Consider the following 26,810-nt stretch of genomic DNA (forward strand, 5'->3'; position numbering starts at 1 on the left):
TTTCTCAGACCATGGCATGGCAGCTGTCGGTGACATGTGATGGCCTTCATTGATGTCATTGGGTTCCATCGGAGGTATGGTCAATCCTCTATATTGAGGTATGGTGTTCTTCCTCAGGGGTGGATTCCAGTTTACAGGTTAAACCGGTAGAATGGGCAGCACTGTGCTATTTTTGTCACCCCCGAGTTGGAGCTGTGCGACTTGTGGGTGACAAACCAGTATTAAACCAATTGCTGCCTGATTGGGGCTCTTCAGGGTCTCCTTAGTTGACAAAGTCATGTGTAAAGTCCTTGGGTTCATTTATATTGAAGGTTACCTATTTGTATTTTGGAGATGTGATAGTGGCTGCTGGGGCCACCCAGAGTTTACGGTTGTATTTTTTGATTATCGTAGTCATGTACAATACCCTACTCATGGGCCCTGCACAGATTATTGGTTATCTAAGAAAATTGCAAAGGTGTATTTTCACTCTAGTATTCCCAAACCACAGTTAATCTGCAGTGACAAAGCGTTCACAATCATGTGTGAACATACCCTGATGTAATGTGTAATAGGTATGATCTGATGTAAGGAGATGTGTAACCCATAGGGCCATTATCCCGGCTTACTGTCACAGTGTACATGTATGACCGGACGCATGCCTTCGTGACTACTCACTGTAATGTGCCCATGGCCTTTATACTGTCTTCAGTATTATACTCTATACACAGGTCTGGCTGATTTTTTGCAGTCTCACTACTGCCCTCATCATTCTTCATGACAGAGCCTGTAAATGTAGAAATATAATAATAATTTTTCTAGGTCAACAATAGGGACATTTTATTAGGAGTCTTTTGAAAATCGAAAAACTGACTGTGAAGTTGTTATGTTTCAGACCGCCACCATGAAATGCCTCTGCTCCATGTAACCAGATCCGGACAGACATTCTGGACTCTGAGCCACATCTGCGCCCATTTACCACAAGTGCTGTCATATGGACTAGAGGAGAATAAAGTTTCACAGGTACAACTATAAGAGCTCATGCAGACGACCATAGTTTTGGTCCGAGCGCGTTCTGACAAAACATCGGATCACACTCAACAATGTGTGTGGTGGACAGCTTTATACTTTTTTGATCAAAATAGTGTTTACCAAGTACCCTATGTTATTTAATGCACTTGCTTTTTTACTTATTTATTTTCATTAGGGTATATACACACATTGTTTTTTCCTTTGGTTTTGCTTGCTTTTATGGCCATTGTGAACATGCTTTTACATCATGCATGTCATTCAAGTCTACTCCAGTTCAGTTTTTTTTGTTTTTTCAATGTTATTCTATGCGGCCGTGTACATGTCAGATTTTTTTCCACGGACTGAGTTTGCCGGAGGAAAAAAATCTCAGCATGCATGATTTGCATGATATTCAGATCACACTCAGCTATTGAAGTCACTGAGTCCATTGAAAACACTGGATGACATCAAACTAAAAGTATGGAGAAGATGGAGAAATTTTATTTTCCATTTTCTCTTCATCCGAAATAATCGGATCACACTGTGATCACACACCGAGCACACTCTGATGATCACACACCGAGCACACTCTGATGATCACACACCGAGCACACTCTGATGATCTCACACCGAGCACACTCTGATGATCACACACCGAGCACACTCTGATGATCACACACCGAGCACACTCTGATGATCACACACCGAGCACACTCTGATGATCACACACCGAGCACACTCTGATGATCACACACCGAGCACACAATGATGATCACACACCGAGCACACTCTGATGATCTCACACCGAGCACACTCTGATGATCACACACCGAGCACACTCTGATGATCACACACCGAGCACACTCTGATGATCACACACCGAGCACACTCTGATGATCACACACCGAGCACACTCTGATGATCACACACCGAGCACACTCTGATGATCACACACCGAGCACACGCTGATGATCACACACCGAGCACACTCTGATGATCACACACCGAGCACACTCTGATGATCACCCACCAAGCACACTCTGATGATCACACACGGAGCACACTCTGATGATCACACACCGAGCACACTCTGATGATCACACACCGAGCACACTCTGATGATCACACACCGAGCACACTCTGATGATCACACACCGAGCACACTCTGATGATCACACACCGAGCACACTCTGATGATCACACACCGAGCACACTCTGATGATCACACACCGAGCACACTCTGATGATCACACACCGAGCACACGCTGATGATCACACACCGAGCACACTCTGATGATCACACACCGAGCACACTCTGATGATCACCCACCAAGCACACTCTGATGATCACACACCGAGCACACTCTGATGATCACACACGGAGCACACTCTGATGATCACACACCGAGCACACTCTGATGATCACACACGGAGCACACTCTGATGATCACACACCGAGCACACTCTGATGATCACACACCGAGCACACTCTGATGATCACACACCGAGCACACTCTGATGATCACACACCGAGCACACTCTGATGATCACCCACCGAGCACACTCTGATGATCACCCACCGAGCACACTCTGATGATCACACACCGAGCACACTCTGATGATCACACACCGAGCACACGCTGATGATCACACACCGAGCACACTCTGATGATCACACACCGAGCACACTCTGATGATCACACACCGAGCACACTCTGATGATCACACACCGAGCACACTCTGATGATCTCACACCGAGCACACTCTGATGATCACACACCGAGCACACGCTGATGATCACACACTGAGCACACTCTGATGATCACACACCGAGCACACTCTGATGATCACACACCGAGCACACTCTGATGATCACACACCGAGCACACTCTGATGATCACACACCGAGCACACTCTGATGATCACACACCGAGCACACTCTGATGATCACACACAGAACACACCAAGCACTCACTGAACACACAATAAGCACATACTGATGTGTGATTAGCATAAAAGGCCAGAGGCCATGTTCACACGTCCAGTATTTAGTCAGTGTTTTGCATCAGTATTTGTAAGTCAAAACCAGGAGTGGGTGATAAATTCTGAAGTGGTGATGTGTTTCTATTATACTTTTCATCTGATTGTTTCACTCCTGGTTTTGGCTTACAAATACTGATGTAAAAAACTGACCAAATACTCAACGTGTGAACATAGTCTTATTCTCTCAGGTAAGAGAAAATACGGTGGTCTGACCCTACCCTAAGGAAGAGTTCACATTTATATTTTTTTATAGAGTACGTTGAGACACAGGAGTAGATGCAGCAAAAACGTAAAAGTCTTTTTTATACCTTCCACTCTACTGAACGTGTGGCTAAATTAATGTATCTGTTTTTTTGCCATTTTTTTCCTCCCCTTATGCCAAGAGCCATAACTTCCTCATTTTCCCTTGACATGGCTGTATGAAGTTTTTCTTTTTTCGGGATGAGTCGTAGTTTTGATTAACAGCATTCCATTTATTATATAATGTACTTTTTTTGGCAAAAACTATTTAATACATCTGGGCCTAAACATTTTGAAGTAGGTAAAACTGTTGCCTTTTACTCCAGCGGGCTTCTCTTTAAGACTGATGTTTCAATGGCATAGAATTAATATGTTTTACATGAACTGTGCCTTATGAAAAAAAACTGTACGAAAGAGGCACCCGACTTGCCGAAAATTGAAAGAGTGGACTTGATTTATCAGGAGGCTCATGGCTGGCAACTTTTACACAGATTTAATAAAGTGGTTATCCTTGAAAACAAGTTCTCACCTATGCAAAGGCTAACATATTGATTGGGTGGGGGCCCAACCACTGTGATATGCACTAATCGGCAGAACTGGGAATTGTATCTTCCCATTAGAATAGCGGGGCAGTGCGCATGTCCGACTGGGGATGCCGAGTGCTGCACTCGTTTTTTCTGGCAGCCCCATACAGAATGAATGGAGCATGGGTTAAGCATCTGACACTCCATTAAGTGACAGGGATAAAAAAAATGCTCTATCGGACATAAAATTTCCCTGATTGGTGCAGATCCTAGTTATCAATCCAACCAATCAATTGTTTTCACTGGTTTACCCATTTAAGCCTAAATCCGAAAATTGGATAATTTGTCACTTTGTCATGTGTTGTATTAGAGGGAATCCGTCACCAGGTTTTTGCTACCCCATCTTACAGTAGCATATTTTAGGGGCAGAGACCCTGATTCAAGTGATGTGTCACTTACTGGTCTGCTTTCTGTCTTTTTGATAAAATCCTTGTTTTTTCTGTTGCAGATCAGCTAGTTCTCTGAATGCTGGGTGCTGTATAACTCCACCCACACCACTGATTGACAGCTCCGTGTACACTGTGCATAGGCAGAAAACTGCTAATCAGTAGTGGTGTCTGGGTTATACAGAGCTTTTGAGTGGGGAGGACTATTTGGCAGCAGCTTTTCTAGTCCTCGAATGATAATCTCCTGTTGATAAAGCAGTGATTTTATAAAAATACACTAAGCAACCCAGTAAGTGACACATCGTTGGAATCATGGTCTCTCTACTTTATGCTGCTCTCAGTGTAGGTGGAAAAAACTTGATGACAGATTATCTCTAAGACAATCCAAAATGCACCAAATATATTCAGTGTTGTGCATCTTTTCATAAATTTGCAACAATTTTAGTCCCAACAATGTTTTTACTAAGGCTGACATGAATTGCCAGTCTTAATCAACAGTATATAAGACTGTCATGAGCACATGCCTGATAAATCCATGCCGCTCCATTGGTACTGCAGAATTCCCTTACACTCAGTGTCATCATTCGCGCTGTTCCCTTCTTTGCTCATGGCGGCTTCACTTCCAGACTGGCCAGCTCCTTCCTCAGCTGAGATACGTTGCCTCCACTTGCATTTATTGGCTGCTTAGAATCTTGGCCAGATGAAGCCTTCTATAGTGTTCCATATCCATGGCGCCGGTGCATTGTGAGGGTCACATGACATCACCATTCTACAACTCACTATCCTTGAAAATGTATGAAAAACTCTGAATCTTAATTATGAAAAACCAGCGAGTTTATTTAAAATAGCCCGTCATCATCCTCACATCATCACCACATGTCACAGTTATTAAAACCTCTTCTTTTAACCATGATGGACCCATTATCCTTCCCCCATTGTAACCTTGCATTACCTATACACAAAACTAGGTTCTATAAGTACAACGAGCGGTAAAGCTATACATTAATATAATAAACACAATGGTCAAGGCGATTACATTCTGTAAGCCGGATATTGCTAAAAAGCCAAAGCTATGAAGCAGCCCTTGATTAGATGAGGACTCGGAGAAGCGTCTCCAGCAGTGCAGTATATAGCCTGCTACATAGATTACAGTATGTGTGAGCGGCAAAATGAAGTGCAATGTCAGAAATGTATCTTTAAAAAAAATACACTCATTGCATGCTGAGTGGAGGATTTCCTTTAGGTCCCTTGTCTTCTGCTATGATGGAACCAATGTAGAAACATCCCAACCAACCATCACTTCTATCATGGTGTCTTTTTAGCTCTTCTTCTCCCTATGCTAAGCCAAAGTTTGCCAAGTGTGGGTATTAAAGTCAATCTCTAGCCATTTACTCAAAAGTCAGATGAGATTTGGCTTCCACTCTTTCCCCAATTCTCCTTATTCAACCCCTATCCCAATCCTCTACATTTGAGGTTCCTGAGACCTTTAGTATCAATAAAACAGGTTTCTTTAGTTAGTGGACAGAGCTAAGCTGAGTAATTTACTCCTATAGCCTAAAATCCTGATCCTTGTATAATAGAATGTTTACGAAAAGAGCAATCATTAGAGGACGACATCATGGTCGGAAGACTAAAAGGTACACGGTGAAGAGGAAGACCAGCAACATGATGGCTTGATACTATCAAGATAACAACAGAGAAGACCCTGTTGGACCTATCTAGGTCGAGTAGGCGCACCAAGTCGCAGTGGCTCAAGATTGAGCTGAAGGCCATTAAATAAATAATACATTCCTTTGCTGACCTGAGTGAGGATTATATCATGTTCAAAGTATGGCTCGGGATGTGCGATTATGGGTACCCAAGGTTTTACGTTGCGACTACTACATTTCTTGCATGGGCTAAATCACCCCATCCCATAATTTTGGAAATGGTGGCCTCCTGGTTATGAATGGTCTTAATGATAGACAGACATTGGGTCAATGATCCAAATGATATGGCAAACAAAATCTATTAACTACATGCCTAGATAGTACAGATTCATAGACAGGGCGCAGTGCGTGGAAATGCTGGTGACATGTGAAATATCATCACTACTTCAGCATAAGAGGTTTCTTGTTGGCTCTTTGGGTCTGACCAAGTATAGTATATGTCTCTAATAGTGGTGGTAAAATAATTAGAACGGATCTACACACGGGGATAGGATTGTAAGGACTTAAATTTACCTACTGCATATGACTAATAACCACTAGATGGTAAACTGCGGTGCAGAAGTGCCCCTTCCTATTACTCCTTTTTTCTATTACAGAATGTATTCATATTTGTATTCACTCACAGCTCCATGCTCCTCCTTTTAGAGGTTTCATGCAGGATTTAGAAAGCCAGGGCACAACATTTTGGCTTTGAGGGTCAACCAATGTCAAAGACCCTTCTCCTTCTGGAGAGGATTTGAGATAGATTCTGCCATTTTTTTTGTGTGACACTCTGTTATATGCACCTAGCTGCATGTCCTTAGGGCACAGTCAGGCTGCTGTATAAATCAGACAAAGATTGGAACGTAGTGCACGGTCTGGCCGGCGGCTCTCCCGAGCGAGACAGCCACATAGAAATACATGAAGCTGTCACACTGGGGTCGGGAGAACCGCTGGCCGGTTCGAGAACTGCGTTCCGATCTCGGTCAGATTTATACTGCAGCCTGACTGCGCCCTCAGGGTTACAAATCATAAAAGTATAGTATGTGATCTCCACAATATAGATAGAAGTCAAACAGTCACCTCCGATGGAAGACAGCTACTGTACCTAAGCTCACCACCGCAGCGCCAGGCAATTAAAATGTTTGCAGAGTGTTTCAATTCAGGAGCCACTTCTTGCACCGAAAATGTGAATAAGGACTTATTGTGTTTTTTAATAGTATTAACTCCCCAATTGCACCATTTCTTGCATTTATCAATCTACCTGTATACATCAACACCCACAATTCTGTAGGCATGGGTTAGTGCCAGGTGGTATAGAAATGTTTCATCAAAGTCATTCCCCTTCATAGAATATATATTATTTGTATGAAAATATATGGGGTTTATGCTGGTGAATATTCTTCTTCTAGCTAAGTTTGCACTTTCAGCTTGGATTATCCATTAAAAGGAGATAACATGCACCACATATTGTTATTTAGGCAGCCCCTACTATGATATATGATGGTCCTCAGAGCTTGTTTCCTGGGATTGCTGAGGGTCATATGGATAGGGGATAACTTGTTTTTATGTAAATAAATTTAAATAAGCATTTCCTAACCCTTAAATACTCCACCACTCCTTTGGTCTGCCCTTACATCATGTGGTCATTGCAGCCAATCACAAGTCTTAACAGTAATGCAAATATCACTTCCAGTGATCTACTGCAGTTGTCACATGACTGACTGTCTTGACATGATCACTTCTGGGGTCCCTTGGAGACGTGGCGGATACAAAGGGTAAGTAATCATTGGTCCATTATTTTAGAACAATGCCTATTCTTTGCCAATTTAAGAAAAAATCCAAGAAAACACCTTCAATGACCTGTGAACATTCTGTTATGTCAGTGCAACGAAGGATAAAGAATTTACAAAATCGCATGATATTCATACATGTTATACAGAAGGCATATAGGACTTCCCTGATGATCGTGCAAGATGCAGGAAATGTTACTGTCGCAGATGATTCCAAAAAAGGTAATAAAATAATAACTATAAATGCTCCATATATATTAAAGGTTTAAAGGGCAGTAACAAAGTCGGAAACATTATTAAAATGTATTAAGTAATTAATAAGAATGTGTGCGTCATTATATTACATGGCAACAGAATAAGACGTAACTATAGCATGTAATTATGATTAATAATAAGGTTAATTAAGAAGAAATTAATTAGCAGTGGTAAAGAAAATTATAACCCTGATGTTTTACAGTCACATGGAGGCTTACACAAGCAGCGGATGTCCCATTATGGTCTGAAAGTTAGATGTGTCACTGTTTTTATCATTGTTGGGCACAATTAGTTTGGCTCCATAAGGGCATATATAATCAGCGACTCCAGCTTAGCTGCTCTGTCTGTAGGGTGTCTGAGGTAGTCTCAATCCACCTCCTGGTTTATCATTGGCTACTCTAATACTCCCCCCAGATGTGTCCAACCACCACACCAGCTCACCAGAAAGTCAGTGCATGGAGAGCTTAGCAGAGAATCCCTTTAGGTATGATAAGATTACATAAACGCATATAAAAAAAAACTGTTGAGAGGCAAAATGTAAAGGTGTTTTCTCACTGTTGTTTGTCCTACGTTCATTAGTCTTGTCATGGCTTATGTGAAGCCCCCCACAAAACAGGATTCGGGTGTATAAGCGCCTACTGGAAGCCAACACTCAAAAGTAGCATCCGCCTCCAGTAGGCGTATACGCCCGAAAATGATGCACAACAGAGCACACGTTGACTCCGTTGACACCAGTATAGTCAAGTGCCCGTATCCACATACACCCGAATCCTGTTTTGCTGGGGATTCAGGCATAAACCCCGACGGGGCCAACAAATGTAGGTTACAGTGCAGTGTGAAAGCACCCTAAGACAATATAATACAAACCTATACACATACATGGCCTACATTCAATATTAAGTACAATGCACCTGTGTATAAATGGATTGTATAGCCAGGCAGGGAGTTAAATCTCTGGAATGGAGACAAAGTCTGAGGATCCTCCCTTCTACCAACGCTAGTAGTGACCATTAACCAGAAAGACATCTTGGGGCAGACGTGCCAGACCAATTCCATTATTACACACCACCAGAGCCTCTCAGATTAGGGAGTGACTACTCTGCTATCTACAGCAGCACAGAAATCCAGTGGAGTAACTACTCACTTGGTGCCTTCTTGAAGTTGTGGATTTCATTTTTTTTACTGTGAAATCGCTTGAAAAATTAAGCTAAACGATTAATTTGGACACGTAGCTTCATCTAAAACACTCATTTAAATTTGGGAAAGATATAAATTAAATCCCAAACTTACGAGCATCCCAACAAACCTCCAATCCAATGAATATTCAGGTACCTGCTCAACTGTTTAACTATTATGGAATGGTTTTCAGTTAAAAACTTTAACATGAATCATAATAAGGCTCTGCAGGAGCTTCTTAGGGGACACCCTATAGGAGCCATTGGGATTCCTGCTCTCGCAGACTTGGACTATGTCCCTCAGCTGCAGTTTGTTTTAAAATAGCAACATTTTACTAACTCTCCCCAGGTTCAGCGCTAAGTCTCCATGGCTGCTGCCGGTGTTTATTATTGTCTGCAGCGCTGATGTAACATTAACAGTGCTGCAGCCAGTAATGAGCTGCTCAGAGCCGCTGAGCTCACTAATTGTCTGCAGGGCTGTCGATGTGACATCAGTGCTGTAGGTAATTACATACATCATGAGTTTGTTTGTTTTGTTTTTTTTTAAATAAACTGCAACCAAATGGGCGTGTTTTCCGAAACCGGGAAATCTGTTTAAGTGTTATAGCTTAATCTACAGATATACGGTATCTCAAAAGTAGAAGTTGGTAGTATATATCAGGAAAAAACTGGTAGTATCTCTAGTGGAGACCGGTGACATACTACCGAGTTTAAGACCCAGACTCCGACACCATTGACTACATTAACCACATATATTACATGACTCGAAAGACATGCTATTGGAGACCACTTTTCTTATAGTGGAAACCCTTTAATAATGGTGTTTGGTTTACCAGTCATGATAAAGGGAAAATGCACCAAATTTATAAAGCGGCGGGAGCCTCTTAAGGAATTTGGCGACTCTTAGGTGTGGAGTGTTACTGCAAGAATAACATTTCTGTTGCAAATTTCGCCACCTTTTAGGTGTACGGTAAATTGTGATTAGTTTGTCGATTACACCATGCCTTTTCCAGGAAAGCTCAGCCCATTTTTCAAACAGTTGGCAGAGCTATCCTTGACTGGCATAAAAATGATAAAAAGTTGCAAAACATTTGAACAATTACAAATTGTGCAATAATCTTACTGAATTTTAAACATGTTTATATTGGAATTATGGCAAAATGGTTTGATTAGTCAAGACCATAGAGTGAGCAGCCAGAATTATTTACTTAGATAGGTCCAAATAACCATAACCCCATACTGATGGCACATATGGATGTGAGACATCATCAGCTCTTCCGCTACCATTGCCAGAGAAATCTTGTCTCCTTGATAGATGGGTTCTTTGAATGAAAGTAAATTGAAGAAGACAGATCTGAATTCTGCATTTGCATCATTTATGTAAAAATGCAAAGGGCCTTCTTCAGATCATGTTGCATAAGCGTCTCATTTCAAACATGACATGACATGTTGTCTCATTAGGACAATTCCTGTCCATAAGTCCTTTTAGAGTAAATGCTCATCGTTGATGGGGGTCCTGAGCTCTACCAGGGATTTAAAAAAAAAACAGATTGTGGTGGTTTCTGTTTAATAAGGGGTTGTCTCCAACTTCTAAAAACCAAGTTTCGAAGACCTTAAACAAGATTGAAACCAGTAGCATAGCAGCCATATTATCAGTTTAATCTTTAGGTCCTTAATAGCTGATTGAAAAGAGGCTATGAATAGTGGAGAGTTCCTTGAAATGCATTTTTATATACACTGATGAGCCTAGAAGCTCATGGAGAAACTTATGGTGGACCTGTCACTTCTCAAACAAATGTATACATATACAGTACATGGTGTAAATGTCGCTGTTCTCCTGAATTTCAAATTGTTCTTCTTTTGTTCCTGCCCCTCTTCATTCTTGAGATATGCCCCACTCTTCTCTATACCCCTTGATGAAGGCCATCTAGCCGAAACGTGCGTCGGGGAGGGTACACCTGGGTGGACTTATACTACAGACCAGTCTCAAGGTAATATTATTTTGTGAATTTATTTGGTATTTTCTTTAGATTTAGTACATACTATGAGTGGTGGCAGGTTCCACCACCGGAGGTAGTGCCATCTAGGCTTCTATTTAGGATACAGTGACTGGTTGCTCTATAATAATATGGGATTATGTGGAATATTTACATTTTGTATCATCTATTTATAAATATTATGAACGTTCCCTTGTCCATGTACCTTTGGTGGGCCCCATTTTTTTGCCCATGTACTTTCTATGGTCATCATTGACTCCTGTTTCACCTTTGTTCTATAATCCTGATATACTTGAATAAAATTATTGTTATAAATTTGCAATCTTTGTATTGGACCCTTTTTTCGCTGTTTTTCTCATATATTTTATACATGATTTGCGATTGTCCTGCTATGTCCATTCATATACCTATTTTGGTAATGTTATATACATCTGTGTACTTATTTTACTAACATAAATGGGGTGTTTTCTCATGAAACTTTTATGGTCTATGTATTATCTGCCAAGTGGGAGGGGTCCTCAATTCTTCCCTATGGAAGCCTTATTGAAAACCAGACCTTGGATAGTAAGTCTAGATTTACAATCAGGGAAGAGGAGGCCATATCTCAGGAATGGAGAGGTGCAGGATAAAAAAAGAAACAACACCAGATTCAGGAGAACAGTGGCTTTTACACGAAGTAAAAAAATTACATACAGTATTTACACCAAATGACAGGTCCTCCTTAGAGCTGATAATGGAGCATTTGAAGTAGATTGTTGTAGCTGTTAGCAACAAATAATGAAAATATATATATTTTTTAGGCTTCTACCTTTTGTACCTTCAGCTAAATTATAGGGAAAACTGTAGGTGACTTATAGATGGATGGAACAGCAAAAATAAATACATATACGGTACATACAAATGATATCACACTGCAATACTTGCATCAAGAATGTGTATTCATTTTCCTCCTAGATCCAACATGACCCATTGTCTTGATACTGTTAGCAATATTACCACATTGTTACGTATGTATCATCTTAGCTGTTCTCCTTTTCTCTTTGGGTTGGTATTGTAATTGTGAGGTCAAGGACTCATGGTAGGAATGCTACACGAGCGTCTCATGATTAACCGGACCTCTATATCAGGTAAATTGTCCTTTTTGGTGTGGGAACATGCCTCGTCCGCAGCCGCCAGGTGGAGGTCAAATCTTAGGGACACTGATTTCTTTCTCAGTTTAGGATTGTCCTTGAAGAAGGAGCCTTCCCACTGTCTGATCATCTCATCCACTTTTTCTGTCCTGTAAAATAGATACCAAATACATGTATGTACACAATATCCCAAAAATAGACCCTATACATTTCAGCTGCATCCTTCAGGAATGGCAACAATGGCCATGACATTAAAGGGACTCTGTCAGCAAAGATGCAGGGATTGCCTAACAAACAGACTGGAACATATTTTTTTTGCACTCCGAAGTCACTGGGTTAGCACACAAGCATGCTCAGATAACACCTTATCCATGGGCGGACATACCGCCGGTTCAACCGGTGCATTGCACCGGGGCCCAGAGGCTCCAGGGGGCCCCTGCAGGGCGGCTAATGATGAGGGGATTCTGGCTGGTTTCTCCGGGCCCAAGGCTCCGGGGGCCCCCTGGCCAGATTGCCCTCGTGTAGTGGTGGGCAGGGAGAGATCCCAACAGCTCCGCTGCCTACAAGAGAAAACAGCAGGAGCGGAGCTGCAAGGATCCTTCCTGCCTGGCGCCAGCGCTTCCTGAGTCTCTCTGACACAGAGAGTAGCGCGCCGCTGAATGACGTCATCATTCAGCAGCACAGCTGCTGTGCCAGAGACACAGGAAGCAGCCGGAGGGCGGAGGTAGTGATGCTGCGGAGCGGACATCATGTGAGGTACTGTCCTGCCTGTCACTACTGCTGTGTGTGTGTGTGCGTGTGACTGTGTATGTGTGTGTATGTATGTAGAGTGATGGGGAGTGTTGGGGAGAAGGCAGTGATGTAGTATGTGTGTGGAGTGGATGTGTGTGTACGTATGTATGATGTAACCTGGGGAAGCGCCTTTGCAGCGCGAAACGATCGTCGTTGCTATCTCCTTTTTGCACCCGTTCTCCCGCTGATATGCTTTTATAATAAAGCCTTGACTACATTACCCGGTGAGTGCCGCTCTTTTCTACTATTTTTTGCTATGTATGTATGTATGTGTCGTGTGTATGTGTGTGTGTGTGGATCGATGTGTAGGTGTGTGAGTGTGTGTAGGTGGAGAAGGCCATGATAGGGTGATGGGGAGAAGGCCATGATGGGGTGATGGGGAGGCCATGATGGGGTGATTGGGAGAAGGTCATGATGGGGTGAAGGCCATGATGGAGGTGATGGGGAGGCCTTGATGGAGGTGATGGGAGAAGGCCATGATGGAGGTGATGGGGAGAAAGCCATGATGGAGGTGATGGGGAGAAGGCCATGATGGAGGTGATGGGGAGAAGACCATGATGGAGGTGATGGGGAGAAGGCCATGATGGGGGGTGATGGGGAGAAAGTCATGATGGAGGTGATGGGGAGAAGGCCATGATGGAGGTGATGGGGAGAAGGCCATGATGGAGGTGATGGGGAGAAGGCCATGATGTGGTGATGGGGAGGCCATGATGGGGTGATTGGGAGAAAGTCATGATGGGGTTAAGGCCATGATAGGGTAATGGGGAGAAGGCCATGATGGAGGTGATGGGGAAAAGGCCATGATGGAGGTGATGGGGAAAAGGCCATGATGGAGGTGATGGGGAGAAGGCCATGATGGAGGTGATGGGGAGAAGACCATGATGGAGGTGATGTGGAGAAGGCCATGATGGGGTGATGGGGAGGCCAAGATGGGGTGATTGGAAGAAAGCCATGATGGGGTGAAGGCCATGATAGGGTGATGGGGAGAAGGCCATGATGGAGGTGATGGGGAGAAGGCATTGATGGAGGTGATGGGGAAAAGGCCATGATGGAGGTGATGGGAAGAAGGCCATGATGGAGGTGATGGAAAGAAGGCCATGATGGAGGTGATGGGGAGAAGGCCATGATGGAGGTGATGGGGAGAAGGCCATGATGGAGGTGATGGGGAGAAGGCCATGATGGAGGTGATGTGCCCACGGCACATTAACCCCCAGCACACTGCGATCAAACATGATCGCAGTGTACCGGGTGTTTAGGGACGCATTGGCAGGGAGGAGGATCCCTCTGTGCTTCCCTAAGACCCCCGCAGCAGCGCGATGTTCAGCGCTGCTGCGGGGGCCTCCTTCTCTGCAGGTCCCTGGATCCAATATGGCGGCGGGGACCTTCGGGGGCCTGCAGGGAGGCGGCTTCCTTACTACCTGCAGAGTGCAGGCATGAGAAAGCCTCCAGCAGTGCCTGCAGATCGCCGATCTGACACACTGCTATGCAAGGTGTCAGATCAGCGATCTGACATATTACAGTAATGTCCCCCCCGGGTCAATGTAATAAAGTAAAAAAAAAAAAGAAAGAGTGTAGAAATAATTTATAAAAAAAATCGCTAAATAAATAAAAAAAAAATATATTCTCTAATAAATTCATTTTTTAAATATAAAAAAAAACAAAAGTACACATATTTGGTATTGCCGCGTCCGTAACGACCCGCCCTATGACACTATTCCACTAGTTACCCCCTCTATTGAACCCATTAATAAATAAAAATAAAAAGCGAAGCAAAAAATAATGCTTTATCATCATACCGCCAAACAAAAAGTGCAATAACGCGCGATTAAAAAGACAGATATAAATAATCATGGTACCGTTGAAAACGTCATCTTGTCCAGCAAAAAACGAGCCACCACACAGCATCATCAGTGAAAAAATAAAAAAGTTATAGCTCACAGAATAAAGCGATGCAAAAATAATTATTTTTTATATAAAATTGTTTTCATTGCATAAAAGCGCCAAAACATAAAAAAACAACATAAATGAGGTATCGCTGTAACCGTACTGACCCGAAGAATAAAACCGCCTTATGAATTTTACCACACGCAGAACGGTGTAAACGCACCCCCAACAGAAATTCAGGAAATGCTGGTTTTTGTTCATTCTGCGTCCCAAAAATCGGAATAAAAAGCAATCAAAAAAGTCACATGCCCGAAAATGGTACCAATAAAAATGTCAACTGGTCCAGCAAACATTAAGACCTCACATGACTCAGTGGGTCAAAATATGGAAAAATTGCAGCTCTCAAAATGTGGTGATGCAAAAACTATTTTTACAATAAAAAGCGTCTTTTAGCGTGTGACAGCTGGCAAACATAAAAACCGCCATAAATAGTAAATCAAACCCCCCGTTATCACCCCCTTAGTTAGGGAAAAATAATAAAGTAAAAAAAAATGTATTTATTTCCATTTTCCCATTAGGGTTAGGGTTAGGGCTAGGGCTAGGGTTAGGGCTAGGGTTAGGGCTGAGATTAGGGTTAGGGTTGGAGTTAGAATTGGGGATTTCCACTGTTTTGGCACATCAGGGGTTTTCCAAACGCGACATGGTGTCCGATCTCAATTCCAGCCAAAAAAGACAAATGGTGCTGCTTCCCTTCCGAGCTTTGCCATGCGCCCAAATAGTGGTTTAGACCCACATGTGGGGTATCAGCGTACTCAGGACAAATTGCACAATAACTTTTCTGGTCCTGTTACCCTTGGGAAAATAAAAATTGGGGGTGAAAAGATCATTTTTGTGGAAAAAATATGATTTTTTAATTGTACGGCTGTATGTTATAAACTTCTGTGAAGCCCTTGGGGGTTCAAAGTGCTCACCACATATCTAGATAAGTTCCATGGGGGGGTCTAGTTTCCAAAATGGGGTCACTTGTGGGGGGGTTTCCACTGTTTAGGCACATCAGGAGCTCTCCAAATGTGACATGGCGTCCGATCTGAATTCCAGCCAATTTTGCAGTGAAAAAGTCAAACGGCGCTCCTTCCCTTCTAAGCTCTGCCGTGCGCTGAAACAGTGGTTCCCCCCACATATCAGGTGTCAGAGTACTCAGGACAAATTTCACAATAACTTTTGCAGTCCAATTTCTCCTGTTACCCTTGGTAAAATAAAAAAATAATTATATTACAGACATAATGCTGAACAGACTACGCGTTTTGGCGGTAACATCTGCCGTTTGTGACTGTGAAGAAGGCGGCAGTTGTTACCGCCGAAACGCGTAGTCTGTTCAGCATTATGTCTGCATCTTGTTATTGAACTCTGGATTTTTTAAATTTTCTGCAATACAAATTCTTGGATTTTATTATACCACCTGAAGTTTCCGCTTGCTGGACTTTTCTGCCTTGATATATATGTATATATATATATATATATATATATATATTACTTAATACTTTTTAGTAGTGTTGAGCGATACCACCCGATACTAAAAAATATCGGATCGGAATGGATCGGCCGATCTAAAAAAAGTATCGGGTATCGCCGATTCTGATCCCGGAAGTCCCATTCAAGTCAATGGAACAGAAATATCGGAATTAAAAAAAACCATTTTTTCCCTGTAGGTTAATTCTACATGAAGAAACACAACTAATAATAATGTAGAATGTATTGTGGGAGGTGTAGGGGACATTAAAGCCATAGAGCTTTAGCCCAATCAAATGGAATAGCAGTAATTATTTTTTTTAAAGACGTTCGTAGTTACAAAGATATTGACTATGTTAAAGTCTTTAATATTTTGACAGATATGTATGTTTCACTACTTCCATGATCTTCACCTTCATTTTTACTTCTCCCACACTTTCTCCTTCATCATCCTCAGCAGCAGCATCTTTTTCAACTTCTTCTTCACCTTATTCATCTTCTTCATCTTCTTCTTCTTCACCTTCTTCCTATTTTTTTTTTTTTACATTCTTCATATTCTTCTTATTCAACTATTATTCTTCTTCATATTCTACTTCTTCATCTTCTTCCTATTCTTCATCTTCATCATATTCTTACTTGTGTCAGGCATTCCTGTAGTTGTAATCTATAACAGTTTGAAGATTACACCTTCCGTTCAGCCTGTCACAAATGATTTACAACAGGATTTGTCCACGTTCAGTTGGGCCTGCAGCAGCAGGCCTTTTCCAGGGGCACCACGAGGAGGAACGGACTCACCCCCATACACTGCTTAGTCTTCTTCTGCTTATAAGTTAGATAATATCATTTGCTCAGATTTTTAGTCTTAAGCTTAATGTTCTTCTGCTTTTGGTTTTTATGCTTCTTGTTCTTCTGTCTCTTGTTGTTCTGCATCTTGGTGGTTGTCCTCATGTTCTTTGTCCTCTTGGTCATCTTCTTCAGGGTCATCTTTTAGGTATTCTTCTGTGTGGTCTTCAGGGTCGTCGTCTTCAGGGTCATTGTCAGGGAGATCCAGATTGAGAATCAAAAACCATTTCCACAAGCTTGAACTTGGAAAAGTAGCAGAAGGTACAAGAAGGCTGAGGAACTGCCGAGAACCAGCTGACGGTGCTGTAACCCGGATGGGTAGCAGAAGGAACAATAGCAAATGGAACTAGCGAGGACCAGCTGATGGTGCTGGAACCCGGAGGGGCAGCAGAAGGAACAAGAGTCAATGGCACAACTGTGGACCAGCTGACGGTGCTGGAACACAGTTACTAAGCAGGAGGTACCTGTGCTACAAAGCACTACCAAGGACCAGCAGACGTTGCTGGAACTCGGATACCAAGAAGGAGGCACCTAGGCCAAAGGCTCTGCCGAGAACCAGCTGACGGTGCTGGAACCCGGATGGGTAGCAGAAGGAACAATAGCAAATGGAACTAGCGAGGACCAGCTGATGGTGCTGGAACCCGGAGGGGCAGCAGAAGGAACAAGAGCCAATGGCACAACTGTGGACCAGCTGACGGTGCTGGAACACAGTTACTAAGCAGGAGGTACCTGTGCTACAAAGCACTACCAAGGACCAGCAGACGTTGCTGGAACTCGGATACCAAGAAGGAGGCACCTAGGCCAAAGGCTCTGACGAGAACCAGCTGACGGTGCTGGAACCCGAATGGGTAGCAGAAGGTACCCAGGAAAAAAACAAAGTTGCAAGGCCGTGAGCCGGCCGCAGTTACCGAAACCCACAGTCCTACAGGGGGTGCTTGTCATATTGGCACTACGGAACCAGCCTTTATTACAAGAATCCGCAGCCCACATAGGAAGCAACGAAACTGCAGGCACCATAGTCTCGGCTAACCCGACCGCAACACGACAGGACAACGTATTGGTGGCAAAGTGACGTTGACACTACCCGGAAACAGCAGGCGTGCTGGAACCAGGCTGGGCAGGAGGGAGTGCCCGTGCCAAAGACACTTCTGAGCAGCAACTGGCGATGTTGGAGCCCAGGATCAATCACGGAGCAGGCTGAGGCCTACTTGGAGCAAGTTTTACATCGGTTGTACACTACAACTGATTGTAACCGTGCTCCACTTAGGCCTCTGGCTCTACTGTCTCTAGTACTGGCCTCCCACCCCGCAAGTTGCTGCTCTGAAGTGGTGTCTGCCCAATCCACACTTGTTCCTGGGTTACAGGGGCTCAGTCACATCAGTGGATCCCCTGATGTGTGTCCAGCAAGGTTTCCTGCTCAGTCCTCATTCACACTACTAGTAATGGGAATGTGGACAGAGCAGGAGACATTGCCGGACACATATCAGGGGATCCACTGACGTGACAGAGCCCCTGTAACCCAGGAACAAGTGTGGATTGTGCAGACGCCACTTCAGAGCAGCAACTGGCAGGGTTGGAGGCCAGGGAAAATACTAGAGACAGTAGAGCCAGAGGCCTAAGTGGACCATGGTTAAAAATAAGTAGTAGTGTGACTGTGTAGGCAGCAGGAGACTTTGCCATCCACACAGCAGGGGAGCAGCTGGCGTTACTGAACCCCACTGACACAGGAGCGAGTGTTTCTATCTGTGCGGACGTCACTTCCAAGCTACAACTGGCTGTGCTGGAGCCCAGGATCAATGCTCCGAGCAGGCTGAGGCCTACTTGGAGCAAGTAGAAAATAAGATGTTGCGTGATTTTGGAGGCAGCAGGAGACTTTGCCATCCGCACAGCAGGGGAACAACTGGCGTTACTGAACCCCACTGACACCGGAGCGAGTGTTTCTATCTGTGCAGACGGCACTTCCAAGCTACAACTGGCTGTGTTGGAGCCCAGGATCAATGCTCCGAGCAGGCTGAGGCCTACTTGGAGCAAGTAGAAAATAAGATGTTGAGTGATTTTGGAGGCAGCAGGAGACTTTGCCATCCACACAGCAGGGGAACAGCTGGCATTACTGAACCCCACTGACACCGGAGCGAGTGTTTCTATCTGTGCGGACGGCACTTCCAAGCAACTGGCTGTGTTGGAGCCCAGGATGAAGCATGCAGCAGGCGGAGGCCAACTTGCAGCTGGTTTTATAGAGGTTGTAGACTACTACTGATTGTAACCTTGCTCCACTATGGCCTCCGGCTCCACTGTCTCTAGTATTTCCCCTGGCCTCCAACCCCGCCAGTTACAGCTCTGAAGTGGCGTCTGCACAATCCACACTTGTTCCTGGGTTACAGGGGCTCTGTCACGTCAGTTGATCCCCTGATGTGTGTCTGGCAAGGTTTCCTGCTCAGTCCTCATTCACACTACTAGTAATGGGAATGTGGACAGAGCAGGAGACCTTGCCGGACACACATCAGGGGATCAACTGACGTGACAGAGCCCCAGTAACTCAGGAACAAGTGTGGATTGTGCAGACGCCACTACGGAGCAGCAACTGGTGGGGTTGGAGGCCAGGGGAAAAACTAGAGACAGTGGAACCAGAGGCCTAAGTGGAGCACGGTTAGAAATCAGTAGTAGTTTGAATGTGGATGGAGCAGGAGACATTGCCGTCTACACAGCAGGGGAACAGCTGGCGTTTCTGAACCCCACTAACACAGGAGATAGTGTGTTTTTCTCTGTGCAGACGACACATCTGAGCGACAACTGGCTGTGTTGAAGCCCAGGGATTATAGTTCAGGTGGCAGAAACATGAACAAAACAGGATACCTGGATACAGTTGCCAACCAATTATTTAGTCGGGAAGAGGACTGTCAAATTCTGGAGAGATCCAGGCCTTGTTCATTTTCAGAAAAGTAAGCCGGTCGACGTTATCGGAAGATAGTCGCGTGCGACGGTCTGTTAGTACACCACCTGTGGCACTAAAGACGTGTTCCGATAATACACTGGCAGCAGGGCAAGCCAGCACCTCCAATGCATACTGGCTAAGCTCTGGCCATGTATCCAGCTTAGAGACCCAAAACTTGAAGGGGGAAAAGCCATCTGGGAGTACACTGACAGGGCAAGACATCATGTAGTCTGTCACCATCTGACGGAAACGTTGCCTCCTGCTGACTGGAGCTGTCTGTGATGGTGTAGACTAGGGGTCCTCAAACTATGGCCCGCGGGACGCATGCGGCCCTCCAAAGATTTTTATCCGGCCCCTGGCCAGGCCGACTTTGAGCTCATGAACTGCACTGCAGTTCAGTGCCGGCGGGCCGTGTAATTGCGGGCGGGACGAGGCGCCGAGGAAAGGTGTTGCGCAGCCCTCCCACAGCACAGTGCACAGAGACGACGTGATTGTCATCACGCCGCCTGCGCGGTCTGATGATGTCACGCCGTCTGTGCCTGTGCCGGAAGAAGACGGAGACGAGCGGGCGCCTCTTCAAAGCAGCGCGGGGACATAGGTGAGTAATTTTTTTTTTTTTTTTTAATGCCGGGTCCTATTGTGGTCATTGTTCTGCCTAGTGGGGATCTGCGCTACCTATTGGGGACATTTTTCTGCCTAGTGGGGACATTGTTCTGCCTAGTGGGGATCTGTGCTGCCTATTGGGGACATTGTTCTGCCTAGTGGGGACATTTTCCTGCCTAGTGGGGACCTGTGCTACCTATTGGGGACATTGTTCTGCCTAGTGGGGACATTTTCCTGCCTAGTGGGGACCTGTGCTACCTATTGGGGACATTTTTCTGCCTAGTGGGGACATTGTTCTGCCTAGTGGGGATCTGCGCTACCTATTGGGGACATTTTTCTGCCTAGTGGGGATCTGTGCTACCTATTGGGGACATTTTTCTGCCTAGTGGGGACATTGTTCTGCCTAGTGGGGATCTGTGCTGCCTATTGGGGACATTGTTCTGCCTAGTGGGGACATTTTCCTGCCTAGTGGGGACCTGTGCTACCTATTGGGGACATTTTTCTGCCTAGTGGGGACATTGTTCTGCCTAGTGGGGATCTGTGCTGCCTATTGGGGACATTGTTCTGCCTAGTGGGGACATTTTCCTGGCTAGTGGGGACCTGTGCTACCTATTGGGGACATTGTTCTGCCTAGTGGGGACATTTTCCTGCCTAGTGGGGACCTGTGCTACCTATTGGGGACATTTTTCTGCCTAGTGGGGACATTGTTCTGCCTAGTGGGGATCTGCGCTACCTATTGGGGACATTTTTCTGCCTAGTGGGGATCTGTGCTACCTATTGGGGACATTTTTCTGCCTAGTGGGGACATTGTTCTGCCTAGTGGGGATCTGTGCTGCCTATTGGGGACATTGTTCTGTCTAGTGGGAACATTTTCCTGCCTATTGGGGACCTGTGCTACCTATTGGGGACATTGTTCTGCCTAGTGGGGACATTGTTCTGCCTAGTGGGGATCTGCGCTACCTATTAGGGACATTTTTCTGCCTAGTGGGGACATTTTCCTGCCTAGTGGGGACATTTTCCTGCCTAGTGGGGATCTGTGCTACCTATTGGGGATATTTTCCTGCCTAGTGGGGACATTTACCTGCCTATTGAGGACATTTACCTACCTATTGGGGACCCGTGCTACCTATTGGGGACATTTACCTGCCTATTGGGGACATTTACCTGCCTATTGGGGACCTGTGCTGCCTAATGAGGACCTGTGCTGCCTAATGGGGACATTTACCTGCCTATTGGGGACCTGTGCTACCTATTGGGGACATTTACCTGCCTATTGGGGACATTTACCTGCCTATTGGGGACCTGTGCTGCCTAATGAGGACCTGTGCTGCCTAATGGGGACATTTACCTGCCTATTGGGGACCTGTGCTGCCTAATGGGGATATTTACCTGCCTATTGGGGACATTTACCTGCCTATTGGGGACATTTACCTGCCTAATGGGGACATTTGCCTGCCTAATGGAGACCTGTGCTGCCTATTGGGGACATTTACCTGCCTATTGGGGACCTGTGCTGCCTATTGGGGACATTTACCTGCCTTTTGGGGACCTGTGCTGCCTATTGGGGACATTTACCTGCCTATTGGGGACCTATGCTGCCTATTGGGGACATTTACCTGCCTATTGGAGACGTATGCTGCCTATTGGGTACATTTACCTGCCTTTTAGGGACCAATGCTGCCTATTGGGGATTCTTGCACCACACCAGTCTGAGCCTGAGGTAAAAGTGGAGTTCCACCAATATGGGCACTGGTGAGGCTGCATTGATAGGCACTGATCAGGCTGCATTGATGGGCACTGATCAGACTGCATTGATGTGCACTGATCAGGCTGCATTGATGTGCACTGATCAGGCTGCATTGATGTGCACTGATCAGGCTGCGCTGATGGGCACTGATCAGGCTGCATTGATGGGCACTGATCAGGCTGCATTGATGGGCACTGATCAGGCTGCATTGATGGGCACTGATCAGGCTGCATTGATGGGCAGTGCAGTCTGTATGTCTCTGTGTGGGCAGTTTTATTGCTGGTATATTGTTTTTGTAGCGCTGTATATACGTTGGTATTTTACTAATAGCAATTTTGAATCCCTAGGAAACAATGATATCAAGAAAGAGAAAAAATTGACTCGAAGTGTAGGATACTCGAAGAACCCAAAAAATCGGTAAGTTTGACGATTTAACTTCTTTTTTAATATTGTATTTGTTCCTATTTTTGTTTTATTACTTCTAAATAAGATATGTGCAGTGTGCACAGGAATTTATTCATAATTTTTTTTAAACTATATTCCGGCCCTCCAACGGTCCGAGGGACCGTAATCTGGCCCCCTGTTTAAAAAGTTTGAGGACCCCTGGTGTAGACAATTGTGGCGGACACACAAAACTTTGCCACGTTTGGGCCATAGTGGTCTTGCCTTGTGCTGAGGCGCTGCCTCTGCTGCCTCTTTGTGCCGAGTTTCCTCCAGTGCCCCGACGCACAGAGCTGCTTTGTAAAGCATTAGCACCACTGCTGTCGGGTGGAATGGAAAACATGATGGACTGCACCAGTGTGTCTTGGTACTCCCGCAGTTTACGCTCCCGGTTCAACATTGGTATGAGGCTTTGTAAGTTGTCCCGGTAGCGAGGATCTAGGAGGGTGTACACCCAATAATCAGCCATGTAGAGAATGTGGGCGATGCGGCAGTCGTTTCTCAGGCACTGCAGCATGAAGTCAACCATGTGCTGCTGACTCCCAACTGCCAAAGAACCGCTGTCCCCTGCTTGAGGCGTGATCTCTGCCTGCTCTGCATCACCCCACCCTCGCTGTACATACTGACTAGAGCTTTGTGTACCTCCCTCCTCTGGAGAGATGTCTTCCTCCTCCATCGACTCCTCCTCATCCTCCTCACAAAGTGTCCCCTGCCTAGGCCTTTGTGAGGAACCACGTAGCGCAGACTGTCCAGAAGCAGATGGCATTTGGGACTCCTCATCTTCCACCTCTTCCAAAACCTCCTCCCTTAGTGCTTGCAGTGTTTTTTGAAGCAGGCAGATAAGGGGGACAGTCATGCTGACTAGTGCATCATCTGCACTCGCCATCCACGTGGAATCATCGAAGGCACGCAAAACAAGGCAGATGTCCTTCATAGAGGCCCACTCAGTGGTGCTGAAGTGTGACCGGCGCACAGTGCGACTTTTTTGCGCCTGATGCAGCTGGTACTCCATGACTGCTGACTGCTGCTCACACAACCGCTCCAACATATGAAACGTTGAATTCCACCTGGTGGGTAGGTCACATATGAGGCGATGTTCCGGAAGGCGTAATCGGCGCTGCAGAGCAGCAAGGCGTGATCTTGCTGTGCTGGAACGCCGCAAGTGAGCGCACTCTATGCGGACCTTGTGCAGCAGTGCATCAAGATCCAGATAGTCCCTCAGAAAGCTCTGCACGACCAAGTTCAGCACATGTGCCAGACATGGGATGTGAGTGAGGTTGCCTAGGCCAAGAGCTGCCACCAGATTTCGGCCATTGTCACACACTACCAAGCCCGGCTGGAGATTCGCTGGCACAAACCACACGTCGCTCTCCTGCTTGATGGCATTCCAGAGCTCCTGCGCTGTGTGGCTTCGATTCCCCAAAGAAATTAATTTGAGTAGGGCCTGTTGACGTTTGGCCATGGCTGTGCTCATATCGGTCGTAACAGGCTCCTGCTGCGCTGTTTCTGAGGAACATGAGTAGGAGGAGGAGTCTATGTGTACAGACTGGATTCCTGCAATCCGTGGAGTTGGCAGAACACGTACAGCGCCACTCTCCAGATCTGTACCAGGCTCCACAACATTGACCCAATGGGCAGTGAGGGAAAGGTATCGTCCCTGTCCATGGTTACTGGTCCACGCATGGGTGGTCAGGTGGACCTTGCTACTAACGGCGTTTAGTAGCGCATGTTTTATTTTTCCCTGCACATGTTTCTGCAGGGCAGGGACGGCTCGCCTGCTGAAATAAAAGCGGCTGGGCACGGTGTATTGTGGGACTGCCAATGCCATGAAGTCCCGGAAGGTGTCAGTCTCCACCAGCCTGAATGACAGCATTTCAAGGGCCAGTAGTTTGGCAATGCCAGCATTCAGAGCCTGTGCTCGGGGATGGTTTGCCGAGTATGGCCGCCTTTTATCCCATGCCTGTGCTACCGATGGCTGTCAAGTGGCCTGGGAGTGTGAGGATGACTGGGAACATGGTGCTGTGGGTGGAATGTCACAGGGTCTCCGGACAACAGTGCCAGAGGTTCTTCCTTGGCGATCCTGTGAGGAAGCCGAACCAGCTGTGTGTGAGCTGGAGGAAGAGGCCCCAACACGAGCTGAAGAAGTGGTAGGTGGTGCTGTACCTTGGTCTATGTCTTCAGTGTGTCTGTGTAACTCCACCTCGTGCTTGGTCCGCACATGTTTCCACATATTAGTGGTATTGAGGTTGCTGACATTTTTCCCTCTTTTGACTTTCTGATGACACAGCTTGCATTTGACAAAGCAAATGTCATCTACAACTGTGTCAAAAAAGGACCACGCACTGCAAGTCTTGGGAGCGCCCGTTTTGCCTTTTGAAAGAGGAATGCTCCTAACGGGTGCCGAAGTGGAGGCTACAGGCAACCAAGTCTGCCCCCTCCCTCTCCCTCCTGTTTTGGCCGTTCGGGGAATCTCTTCCTCAGAGCTGCTCCCACCACCTTCCTGTTCTTCACGCCATGATGGATCAAGGACTTAATCATCTACACTCCCCTCTTCAAACTCCTGCTTCTCCTGGGTTGTCTAGCCAGCACCGTACGCACCAGAAAGTGGCACCTGTGTCTCGTCATCATCTGATGCGTACTGAGGTGTGCTGACCATAGGCAGTGGCCCACCCGCCTCTTCAGATTCAGAGGGACAAAGCAGTTGCGCATCACTGCATATTCCCTCTTCTTCATATTCTGGAATGCTGCTTGGCTGGACCCCTCTTTCCAAGCCAACAGATTCAGAGAACAGAAGTAGAGACTGTGATGGCTCCTGTCCAGGGCTCTCTGACTGCCTTGGCACTTTGGCAGGTGGTGAAGAGACAGATGGTTGCTCTTCGGTGCTCTGGCCCTGAGAGGATGTGGAAGTCATTGAAGTCGATGCGTTAGCTGCCATCCATCCGACAACGGCTTCAATTTGTTCCTCCCGCAGCAGTGGGGTACGGCGAGGTCCTACAAAGCTGCGCATAAAGGACTGTTGCCTGCTAAAACTGGGGGCTGCTGACTCACTGGTGCCCGCAGCAGGCACAGAATCCCCACGTCCTCTCCCTGCAGAATCCCCATGTCCTCTCCCTGCTGAAACTCCATGCCCACGCCCACGTGCCTTACTCCCTGCCTTCTTCATCTTGCTAGACTGATAAAGATAGGCAGAAAAGTACAAAGGGGGGGCTTAGTGTGCTTATTCTTGATCAGCTGGTTACAGGTAGAAGAAACACTAATTTTATGAAGTGTGTGTGTGGACTACACTTTAATAGGAGCTAATGTGGCCTACACAACCTTCAAATGTAGTGTTTGGTGAACTTTATTGTTTTTTTTTGTGAAAAAAAACCTAAAAGGATGTGACCAAAGATTTGACAGTGATAGTATCACCAACTTTTTGGAGCTATTACAATGCAGGCAGGTAACCTACAATGCAAAAGATGAGGCTCCAAAAAAATTGGGTAATACTAATCTGGTTGCAGATGAAGGGCACAAGCCAGAAAAAAGGCTCCTCTATGTACTCCTATATAGTGTTTGCAACCAACCAATGTAGATGGGTAGGGATGGATGCACACTAATAGGAGAAGAAAAAATGAGCTGCAATTAAAGAAAAATATGTGTGAGGCAGTGATGCACGCTGAGCGGCCTACAACCAGACGTAGCTGCAGGACACACTACTCAGCGTGAGCTGCACTCACACACAGTCAGAGACCTCTCAGACAGCCGTGAACAGTGCAGCTAAGTGGGCACTAGCACTGAA

General features: G+C 45.6%; 1 protein-coding gene across 4 annotated transcripts in view; it reads right to left on the reverse strand.

Moving 5' to 3' along the window:
• Positions 1 to 5,059: 5,059 nt before the first annotated feature.
• The window catches only part of KRT222 (keratin 222), a 116,166-nt gene continuing 94,415 nt past the window's right edge, over positions 5,060 to 26,810 (reverse strand). For all 4 annotated transcript variants that reach the window (XM_073572652.1, XM_073572651.1, XM_073572650.1 and 1 more), the window contains one exon: positions 5,060 to 12,430. In XM_073572652.1, coding sequence (XP_073428753.1) covers positions 12,217 to 12,430 — 214 coding nt within the window. In that variant the 3' untranslated portion in view covers positions 5,060 to 12,216. The remainder of the gene's footprint in view (positions 12,431 to 26,810) is intronic.

The sequence above is a fragment of the Dendrobates tinctorius genome, unplaced genomic scaffold, assembly GCF_039654945.1.
Source record: "Dendrobates tinctorius isolate UK_male_01 unplaced genomic scaffold, ASM3965494v1 ptg000032l, whole genome shotgun sequence".
Taxonomy (NCBI): domain Eukaryota; kingdom Metazoa; phylum Chordata; class Amphibia; order Anura; family Dendrobatidae; genus Dendrobates; species Dendrobates tinctorius.